General features: G+C 43.9%; 1 protein-coding gene across 2 annotated transcripts; it reads left to right on the top strand.

Moving 5' to 3' along the window:
* The first annotated feature begins 275 nt into the window (after nt 1-275).
* SMIM11 (small integral membrane protein 11) lies at nt 276-8,416 on the top strand. 2 transcript variants are annotated; one of them, XM_073668365.1, is made up of 3 exons: nt 276-429; nt 5,809-5,992; nt 8,273-8,416. In XM_073668365.1, the coding sequence occupies exons 1-2, from the start codon at nt 400-402 to the stop codon at nt 5,989-5,991; spliced, it is 213 nt and encodes a 70-aa protein (XP_073524466.1). In that variant the 5' UTR covers nt 276-399; the 3' UTR covers nt 5,992; nt 8,273-8,416. The 2 variants fall into 2 exon arrangements, with proteins under 2 accessions (XP_073524466.1, XP_073524467.1); XM_073668366.1 differs by having other exon boundaries at nt 8,276-8,407.
* The last annotated feature ends 2,657 nt before the right edge of the window (nt 8,417-11,073 follow it).

Below are 11,073 nucleotides of genomic sequence, written 5' to 3'. Positions count from 1 at the left end.
CGTCATATCCAGATATTAGGGGATTTATCATGATTTGCGCCATAGGACGCCATATAAAGAAGGGAATAATCTAGCCATAAATTGGTGTTGCGATGCCTCCATTCATGCACACGGCAGGGACATACTTTTTTGGGGGGAGTATACGATTGTACAGATATTTTCGTCTCCTTATTTTTATCCGTGGTTCCAGCTGTCGTGCGGTCCGAATAACCGTACAGCGACCCCCCTATAGGGCGACAGCATCTGCTGCGCCTGTCAATCCACCGCATGGCCTGAAACTTCCAGAACGAAGCCAGCTCCTCCCAGTGGCGAGCACAGTCCCAGTACACACAGCCGTCCTGCCAGAATCCAGTACAGCCACCGCTCTGCACGCTGCTGACCCCGCACTGACGTAGCACAATGAGCACAATGCCAGATTTCAATTGGAAGGTAATTGATCAATCATTAATAAAGGGGACTTTTTTGGGGGGCTATGGAGATATAACGGAGCTGAGTTTGTCATTTGGCACAACTATTTTCTGCAGTCTTACATAGGACTGCTGGTATAGCTTAGCTGCACCTATCACAATGTATAAACAATGCAGTCCTAAAGTGAAAAACTCAGCTCTGCTACATCTGTATCTTGCATTAAGCAGCAATACAGATGCACTTCAGCCTCTTACCAGCATGCAAGGCCTCCTAGCCTTCTGCAGCAGCTCCTCACTGTGTAAGGCCAGCAGTAGACGATACAAGGAAGGTGTCTGCAGTGTACAGTCCAGACATATTCTATTATTCTGCTCCATGCCCACCACAGTCCTCACTCCGTGACTCTCCTGCGGTCATCATCAGACATAAAAAGTAAAACTCAATAGCAGAAACGATCTGAGAAATGTCTGCAGTAGGGATTGTTGTGTGTCGGCCATTTTGCTGAAGACCATTCCATAGCGGTAGACTCGGGAAAGTGACTCCAGAGCTGGAGACAAATTTTCAGCACGTACGGGCGACCTCTAGTGTTCAGAGCGAAAACATGGTGATCGTGTATGAAATTTTGTGTAAAATCTGTAACTAGGAGCCAGACAGATCCTCTCAGGAGTAATGCAATTAATGTCATGTTTTTTCCCCCTCAACATAAAAAAGGGACATTTCAAGAGCTAAAAGGGACAGAGTGACGGTCATATATAATCCTGTCACGACCTGCGCCCCTAACTTGTCTCCGTGCTTAGTAAACAATGGCCGGGACGTGTGATGTGTTACCGTCGCCAACCATTTTGTTTCTAGCTAGTGATTAGCCGGGGTTGGTGTGATGTTATCTGTGCTTCACATTGCACAGATAACGTCGCACCAGCTCCGACAAATCAAATGCTGCGCCGGGGTCCCCGGAAGTTAAGAGATTTGCAGGCCTCCAGTCCATCCACAAGGTACCATTGACCTGGACGCTGGACCCGAGTCCCACAAATCGATCTACTCATGTCTAGTATGTATCGAAAAAATGGGATAAAGAAAAAAATTCAATAAAGTAATGCCAGCTTCACACTTCTAACATTGAAGGTCCAACTACAGACCGGGACGTCTGGTCCGGACCGGCTTCAGGTTTTCTGACCCAAACTCAACAGCTTCAGGGCAATTGTAGAATTGGGTCAATTATACAAATGACACTCTGATCAGAGTGTTAGAAAAGTGTGATCTACCGTATATTCCGGCGTAGAAGACGACCTGGTGTATAAGACGACCCCCCTACTTTCCTGTTAAAATATAGAGTTTAGGATATATTCACCGTATAAGACTACCCCTTTTCCAACGCATACCAAACACCGGTAAAAATTAAAAAAAAAACAGATTTGAATTTAACATGGTCCTTTTTTAATTTAAATTCTTATGACATGCAGGTATATAGCAGGAAAACTGTCACTCATACACATAAGGCATACAACAACAACATTACTATCATCCATTTTCATCAGCGGCATACACCGGTACCCGACAATTTACAACAGAAAGAATAGAGCTTCACACATAGATTAGATAGATAGAAATATGTCAGTCACATATATATGAAGTACGGTGACATTGTTGCTTACTGTACTTGTCATTTAGTGTAAAGGATTTATTAAAAAATATAATAGTGTTTTCGTGCACCGTCTCTTTAAAAAAGCCGGCCGGCAATTCAGCATCTGTACCCGACAATTTAGAATAGAAGGAATAGAGCTTCACACATAGATTAGATAGATAGAAACATGTCAGTCACATATATATGAAGTACAGTGACAGTGTTGCTTACTGTACTTGTCATTTAGTGTAAAGGATTTATTTAAAAAAATAATAGTGTTTTCATGCACCGTCTCTTTAAAAAAGCCGGCCGGCAATTCAGCATCTGTACCCGACAATTTAGAATAGAAGGAATAGAGAATCATACATACATTAGATAGATAGAAACATGTCAGTCACATATATATGAAGTACAGTGACAGTGTTGATTACTGTACTTGTCATTTAGTGTTAAAATAAAGGATTTATTTAAAAAAAAATTGGCGTGGGGTTCCCCTTAATTTTAGTCTCTAGCGGAGGTTAAGCAGACGGCTGGGGCAGATATTTGAAGCCTGGGAAGGGGGTAATACCCACGGAGCTTCCCAGACTACTAATATCAGCCCCCAGCTGAATACCTAGCCTTTACTAGCTATTAAAATGGGAGACCCCCCCAAAAAAATGATGTGGGGTCCCCCCTATTTTAATAGCTAGCAAAGGCTAGGCAGACAGCTGGGGGCTGATATTAATAGCCCAGGAAGGGTGCCATGAATATTGGCCCCCTCCCAGGCTAGAAACACCAGCCGTCAGCCGCCCCAGAAATGGCGCATCCATAGGATGCGCCAATTCTGGCACTTAGCCTCGCTCTTCCACGCTGCCCTGGTGCAGTGGCAGGGGGTAATAGGGCTGGGGTTCATGTCAGCGCCAGCTGCCATGAAGCCCAGGTTAGTAATGATGGGCGTCTATAAGACACCCCCATTACTAACCTACAAAGTGTTAAAAAGAAAAAACACACACTACACCAAGAAAAAAATTATTTATTTGAAATAAAACACACCATTTTATTTAATTCTTAGTTTACTAAAAAAAAAATAGTTACCTGTCCCCGTTCCTGCGCTGATCTCCCATGCACAGCTGTCACATCTGGAGATGGTGACAGCTGTGCATGGCTGCTGTAAGCTCACACTGCCGGGAACACGTCCGCTCCCGGCAGCTGGAGCCACTGACTGAGGTCACCGGAGTGCATTCAGTCAGCGCAGCTCCGGAGACCTCCTTTACGGCACTGCTGTACCGTGGGAATTTCTCACGATACAGCAGGGCCGTAAAGCAGCTAACCGGAGCAGCGCTGCCTGAACTCCGGCGAACCCGCTTATGCAATGACGTGGCTGCTTTACGGCCCCGTCATTCTAGCGGCGGCAGCGGTTCAGAGCGGTCACATTCTATGTGGCTGCTCTGAACTGGAGATCTTCGTGGGACACTCGTGGACTACTACGGAGGGGTAAGGATAAGGTTGTGGTTTATTATTTTATATTTTATTACAGGAGATCGATGGCTTCGGGGAATTAGGTGTCTAGGTGAGTATAGGTGTAGTTTTTTATTTTTTACTTTATTTTAGGTGGCGATCGGCGGGGACAGGTAATGTATAAACTAATTTATTGTAGGTAACCACTGGCCACCAATGACATGTATTTAACATTTATTGGGGACACAGTAGGGCAATTTATATAGCAGGATCAGGCTGATGGGAACTACTGCTCCCATCGAGCTGATCCTGCTGGCAGGAGTGGACGGGGGACAGACATAGGCCGATGGGAGTAGTAGTGTCACATCGGCCTATGTCTGCCTGCACGCACACACCCGCACACATCGCACAGACACCGCGCACACCCGCAGACATCGCACAGACACCGCACACATCGCACAGACACCGCACACACCCCCAGACATCGCACAGACACCGCGCACACCCGCACACACTCGCAGACATCGCACAGACACATCGCACAGACACCGCGCACACCCGCACACACTCGCAGACATCTCACAGACACCGCACACACCCGCAGACATCGCACAGACACCCCACACACACTCGCAGACACCCGCACACACCAATCATGACGGGTCTGGGAGGTGAGGCTGACCTGTGAGACCGTGGGAAAGTTCATGTGAGTTCATGCAATGCAATCAAGCATGAACTCACATGAACCCTCTGAGGGCACTGCGGCGACTTCAAATGAACAGCTGATCGGCATCACCTGATACCTCAGCTGTTCATTTGAAATAACCGGCGGGAAAGCGCAGCACAGAACGGGAAAGCCGGCGGTGAAGTCTTTTCACTGCCGGCTTCCCCGCCCGGGTCCTTCGCTCCCCGCTCCTTTGTGCTGCACTCCCCGCCCGGTCCTAACTTACGATCGGGATGGGAGGTGGCGAGGGGAGCGGAGGATCGGGGTGGGAGGCTGCGGGGAAGCAGTATGGGGCTGTGTGATTGTTTAAAAGCCGGCGGGTTTTTACCGCCCGCCGGCTTTTAAACAATCAGGAGAATTCTCCCACGCTGGGATGGCATTCTGATGACAGGCTGGATCTCAGCTGAGCTCTGCCATCCAGCTTGTCATCCTTCAGAGACACTGCAGAGCGCAGGCATTATGGGAACTTCCGATTCCGGTATTCGATATTGTAAAAGTATCGGAATTAAGTATCGGAATTCCGATACCGCGAATATCGGCCGATACCCGATATTACAGTATCGGAATGCTCAACACTACTTGTCACAGAAGCGATGCGAACTTCCCAGCTCCGGACACAGCGCAGCGCTTCTGTGACAAGTGAAAGCTGTCGGCACAGAAGCCCTGCGCTGTGTCCGGAGCTGGGAAGACACTGCGATGTGTCAGAAAAGTTCGCTAGGTTCTGTCTGTCTCCGCTGCTGGGAATACGCTGCGCTGTGTCCCAGGCCTGAGAAGACACAGCGCAGCGATGTGTTAGTTTCAGCACAGAAGCGCTGACTGTCTGGACCTACCACCGCCGTATTTTAACTCCCTCCACCTTATATTAACTCCCACATGGCAGGGATACGGCCACGGCAGCTTATTAACACCCCCAGAGTATCCCCGCATGTCAATTTCTGAAAGTTCAAAAACATTACCGGCGTATAAGACGACCCCAGACTAGACAGAAGATTTTTCAGTCTTCAAAAGTCGTCTTATACGCCGGAATATACGGTAATTCTCTAAGGATGAGAGAATCGGAGCACACTGTGACACAATGGAGAAGATGGAGAAATTGTGTTCTCTGTCTTCTCTATTGTGCGGAAATCGGATGTCATCCGAGTGCAGTCCGATGATTTCCACACACTCATTGACTTAGACATTGGTCCGAGGAAGAAAACTGACATGTGCACGGCCCCATAGTATAACATTGAGCAATGGGCCGTACACATCGGACGGAAAATACGGCGGTGTGAGCAAGCCCCAATAAACATATATGAGGCTCTTGATTTCGGGTCAGGAGACCTGCTGCCAGTCCAGACATCGAGATACATAATCTGACAATAAATGTCGGACATGTGAAGATGGCCTAAAAAATAAAAACCCAAAAAATAAAAACCTTTCCGGAAAAATCCAACTTGACCAATTCATTTTTCGCCTGATTTCATCCCCATGGACATGTAGGTGATTATAACCACTACAGGTGTCGAAGCTTCGCTCTGCCCACCGTGGCTCAACTATTCAGGACCCTCAATTAGGTGAAGACGGGGATGTAAGTGTCGACTGTCACCAATTCTCAGTGTCCATCATTTTCTGGTTTCAGGCGCTGGACAACTTCCCGCTGCTGATGTACATTTTAGCAGCGAAGACTGTGCTGCTGTGTTTGGCCTTTGCTGGTGTGAAGATTTACCAAAGTAAAAAAATCGAAGCCAAACTAAAGCGCGAACGAGAAGAGAAACTGAGGAAGGCGGCGGAGAAGGAAGAAACTGATAAGAAAAATGACTGAGGTAGGTGATCATTACATAATGAAGGGTTACACATCGTCCATGTCGTAGCTGTCTTGGGTCAGCAAAGAAGCCCTGACTTCCACATTGCAGTTTCATACATTTGTGCCGACCGCTTACATTCACTCGAAACTTGTGGTTGTTCCAAATTCCAATGCAGTTAAAACAGTGCTCCATCCTCTTATTTTACTGACTGATGAATATGACGGTGAACAGCTATAAATACGCTACTGTAGATACAATACACAGCAAATTCAAAATACATCAAAATCAAAAAACAAGAATAATAATAATCTTTATTAGAGGTATATCAGACAAAATAAAATCAAGATAGTGGGAGTGTGGGACAAGGAACTCACCAAGGAACCAACAAACTAATAGGGTTAGTGTTCAACTCCAAAGCAATAATAGGTAATACACAATCTGCAAAACGACTGCTATACACACGTGGTCAAAATTGTTGGTACCCCTCGTTTAATGAAAGAAAAACCCACTATGGTCACAGAAATAACTTGAATCTGACAAAAGTAATAATAAATTAAAAATCTATGAAAATGAACAAATGAAAGTCAGACATTGCTTTTCTGCTTCCACAGAATTAAAAAAATAAATAAACTCATGAAATCGGCCTGGACAGAAATGATGATTCTTCTTAACTTAATATTGTGTTGAACAACCTTTTGAGGCAATCACTGCAATCAAACGACTCCTGTAACTCTCAATGAGACTTCTGCACCTCTCGACAGGTATTTTGTCCGACTCCTCATGAGCAAACTGCTCCAGTTGTCTCGTATTTGAAGGTTGCCTTTTCCAGACGGCATGTTTCAGCTCTTTCCAAAGATGCTCAATAGGATTTAGGTCAGGGTTCATAGAAGGCCACTTCAGAATAGTCCAATGTTTTCCTCTTAGCCATTCTTGGGTGTTTTTAGCTGTGTGTTTTGGGTCATTATCCTGTTGCAAGACTCTTGACCTGCGACTGAGTCCAAGCTTTCTGACACTGAGCAGCACATTTCTCTCTAGAATCCCTTGATAGTCTTGAGATTTTATTGTACCCTGCACAGATTCAAGACACCCTGTGCCAGATGCAGCAAAGCAGCCCCAGAACATAACAGAGCCTCCTCCATGTTTCACAGTAGGGACAGTGTTATTTTCTTGATATGCTTAATTTTTCCATCTGTGAACATAGAGCTGATGTGCCTTGCCAAAAACTTCCATTTTTGTCTCATCTGTCCATAGGACATTCTCCCAGAAGCTTTTTGGCTTGTCAACATGTAGTTTGGCAAATTCCAGTCTGGCTTTTTTATGATTTTTTTTTCAACAATGGTGTTCTCTTTGGTCGTCTCCCATGAAGTCCACTTTGGATCAAACAACGACGGATGGTGTCATCTGACACTGATGTTCCTTGAGCTTTAAGTTCACCTTTAATCTCTTTAGAAGTTTTCGTGGGCTCTTTTGTTACTATTAGTATTATCCGTCTCTTTGATTTGTCATTAATTTTCCTCCTGTGGCCACGTCCAGGGAGGTTGGCTACAGTCCCATGGATCTTACATTTCTGAATAATATGTGCAACTGTAGTCACAGGAAGATCAAGCTACTTGGAGATGGTCTTATAACCTTTACCTTTAACCTGCTTGTCTATAATTTTCTTTCTAATCTCCTGAGACAACTCTTTCCTTTGCTTCCTTTGGTCCATGTTGAGTGTGGTACACACCATGTCACCAAACAGCACAGTGAGTATCTGTAGCCCTATATACAGGCCACTGACTGATTACAAGATTGTAGACACCTCTGATGCTAATTAGTGGACACAACTTGATTTAACATGTCCCTTTTTGTCACATTATTTTCAGGGATACCATCATTTCTGTCCAGGCCTATTTTATGAATTAAATTTTTTTTTAAATTCTGTGGAAGCAGAAAAGCAATGTCTGACTTTCATTTATTCATTTTTTCATAGATTTTTAATTTATTATTACTTTTCTCAGATTCAAGTTATTTCTGTGACCATTGTGGGTTTTTCTTTCATTAATCGAGGGGTACCAACAATTTTGACCACGTGTGTATATAGTAATGCCAAAAAGTGGCAAAAAACTGACTTAACACGTTCAAACATGCACAGCAGAGACCCAGGGGAACAGTGACCTCGTAGGAAAGTGCTGATAAGATGGTATGGCCAAGAGAATGTTCAATGTAACCGAAGTGTGGAAAATTTTTGACTCACCCTCGCATATAAAAAAAAATCCCTATAATTTTAATTAACAATAATTTCTTTGTTTTCTTTAGCAGGTTACATGTCTGTAAAGGATGAAGCAAGTACATTTTTCTTTCTCTGGAAGGAAGAGAACTAATAAAGAATTTGAGGACGCTTTATAAATTATTACTTGATATGTCAGATTTTTCAATGACATTTTTTGTACATAATAATAGTAATAAATGTTTATAAAACAGTTTTTTAACCACTTGTCCGTCTGATATTAATGACATGAAGATGATGATGATTTTCTATAAACAAGGATCTATCTGAATGCTGTAAATGAAACACTACTTAATGGGGGGGCCACTGACCTAAAAGAGAGTATCGTGTTCTGTATGAGGGGTAGGGGCATGTTATTCTATGCGGGGTCACCATTACAAATTCCCAATGGACAAAGCCTCCTATTCTCCACACTGCCCCCTATCTTATAAAGCCGGAAGTACACACTTAAGAGGAATGTATACATAGAGATTGAGATAGATAGATATATTATATATATATATATATATATATATATATATATATATATATATATATATATTCCCTTGAGTACACTTCCTGCCTTTCCTATTTTCCGCCATGCATTAGTTGGCCGGGTATTCAGGTGGGTAAGTCGTTTGACTCCATAGATCACCAAGGAAAATGGCCTCATTGGGTTTTTTGCAGTCATTAATGGCCCTTATAGTTGTGATTTTAGCAATATGTAGTGCCATTCATCTGATAATCCAGAAAGTCTCATAATCCAGAGAAGCAGGCCAACTGACAATATAATAAGCCGATTGACACTCTCTTAAAGGGAACCTGTCATCGTGTTTTTACATGGGGCAGTAGTGGCACGGCTGTATAGAAGCTTGCTCACCAATTAAAATAATGAGTTGCTTGTAGAGATCTAATCTGCAGTGAGAAATCTAATGTAGAAGCCATATGCAAATGAGGCTGGAAGTGCACTGGGGGCGTGCCAGTGCCTCTTCTAAGTGACATGCCCCCAGTCCACTTCCAGTCTAGAGGCTTCCATTGGCGATAGCAGCTGATTGTCAGGGTGTTCAATCATCGGGTCCACTACATCACATCAATGAGATTGGGGGGGCTTGTTGATGGGCTGCCATGGGAGATGGGGGACTGCTGAAGACTGGTTATGGCAATTTTGGCCATAGGAGACCATAATATTGTCTATATACTGGAATAGTGGAGTATTGCAGTACATTGCACAAGAGATCAAACAATCGCAGGACTAAAAAAAAAATAAAAATACTAATAATACAGTGGGTACGGAAAGTATTCAGACCCCTTTAAATTTTTCACTCTTGGTTTCATTGCAGCCATTTGGTAAATTCTAAAAAGTTAATTTCTTTCTCATTACACTCTGCACCCCATCTTGACTGAAGAAAAAACAGAAATGTAGAAATGTTTGCAAATCTATTACAAAAGAAAAACTGAAATATCACATGGTCATAAGTATTCAGACCCTTTGCTCAGACACTCATATTTAAGTCACATGCTGTCTATTTCCTTGTGATCCTCCTTGAGATGGTTCTACTCCTTCATTGGAGTCCAGCTGTATTTAATTAAACTGATAGGACTTGTCTTGGACACACCTGTCTATATAAGACCTCACAGCTCACAGTGCATGTCAGACCAAATGAGAATCATGAGCTCAAAGGAACTGCCCAAGGAGCTCAGAGACAGAATTGTGGCAAGGCACAGATCTGGCCAAGGTTACAAAAGAATTTCTGCATTACTCAAGGTTCCTAAGAGCACAGTGGCCTCCATAATCCTTAAATGGAAGAAGTTTGGGACGACCAGAAGTCTTCCTAGACCTGGCTGTCCAGCCAAACTAAGCAATCGTGGGAGAAGAGCCTTGGTGAGAGAGGTAAAGAAGAACCCCAAGATCACTGTGGCTGAGCTCCAGAGATGCAGTAGGGAGATGGAAGAAAGTTCCACAAAGTATCATTGCAGCCCTCCATCAGTCGGGCCTTTATGGCAGAGTGGCCCGACGGAAGCCTCTCCTCAGTGCAAGACATATGAAAGCCCGCATAGAGTTTGCTCAAAAACACATGAAGGACTCCCAGACTATGAGAAATAAGATTCTCTGGTCTGATGAGATGAAGATAGAACTTTTTGGTGATAATTCTAAGTGGTATGTGTGGAGAAAACCAGGTACTGCTCATCACCTGCCTAATACAATCCCAACAGTGAAACGGGGTGGTGGCAGCATCATGCTATGGGGGTGTTTTTCAGCTGCAGGGACAGGACGACTGGTTCCAATTGAAGGAAACATGAATGCGGCCAAGTACAGAGATATCCTGGATGAAAACCTCTTCCAGAGTGCTCTGGACCTCAGACTTGGCCGAAGGTTCACCTTCCAACAAGATAATGACCCTAAGCACACAGCTAAAATAACAAAGGAGTGGCTTCAGATCAACTCTGTGACCATTCTTGACTGGCCCAGCCAGAGCCTTGACCTAAACTCAATTGAGCATCTCTGGAGAGACCTGAAAATGTCTGTCCACCAACGTTCACCATCCAACCTGACGGAACTGGAGAGGATCTGCAAGGAAGAATGGCAGAGGATCCCCAAATCCAGGTGTGAAAAACTTGTTGCATCATTCCCAAGAAGACTCATAGCTGTACTAGCTCAAAAGGGTGCTTCTACTCAATACTGAGCAAAGGGTCTGAATACTTATGACCATGTGATATTTCAGTTTTTCTTTTTTTAATAAATTTGCAAAAATGTTTTTTTTTTTCAGTAAAGATGGGGTGCAGAGTGTAATGAGAAAAAAATGAACTTTTTAGAATTTACCAAATGGCTGCAATGAAACAAAGAGTGAAA

This window comes from Phyllobates terribilis, unplaced genomic scaffold (genome assembly GCF_046119375.1).
Source record: "Phyllobates terribilis strain yellow unplaced genomic scaffold, ASM4611937v1 Scaffold_2__4_contigs__length_985480577, whole genome shotgun sequence".
NCBI lineage: Eukaryota > Metazoa > Chordata > Amphibia > Anura > Dendrobatidae > Phyllobates > Phyllobates terribilis.
The sequence above is the reverse complement of the archived record's forward strand: the minus strand, read 5'-3'. Positions and strand labels throughout refer to the sequence as shown.

Excerpts from the sequence above, each read along its gene's own strand:
- SMIM11 (XM_073668365.1), top strand. The coding sequence starts at position 400 with ATGAGCACAATGCCAGATTTCAATTGGAAG. Across the intron at positions 430-5,808 it reads TGCCAGATTTCAATTGGAAG|GCGCTGGACAACTTCCCGCT; the intron begins GTAATTGATCAA and ends TTCTGGTTTCAG.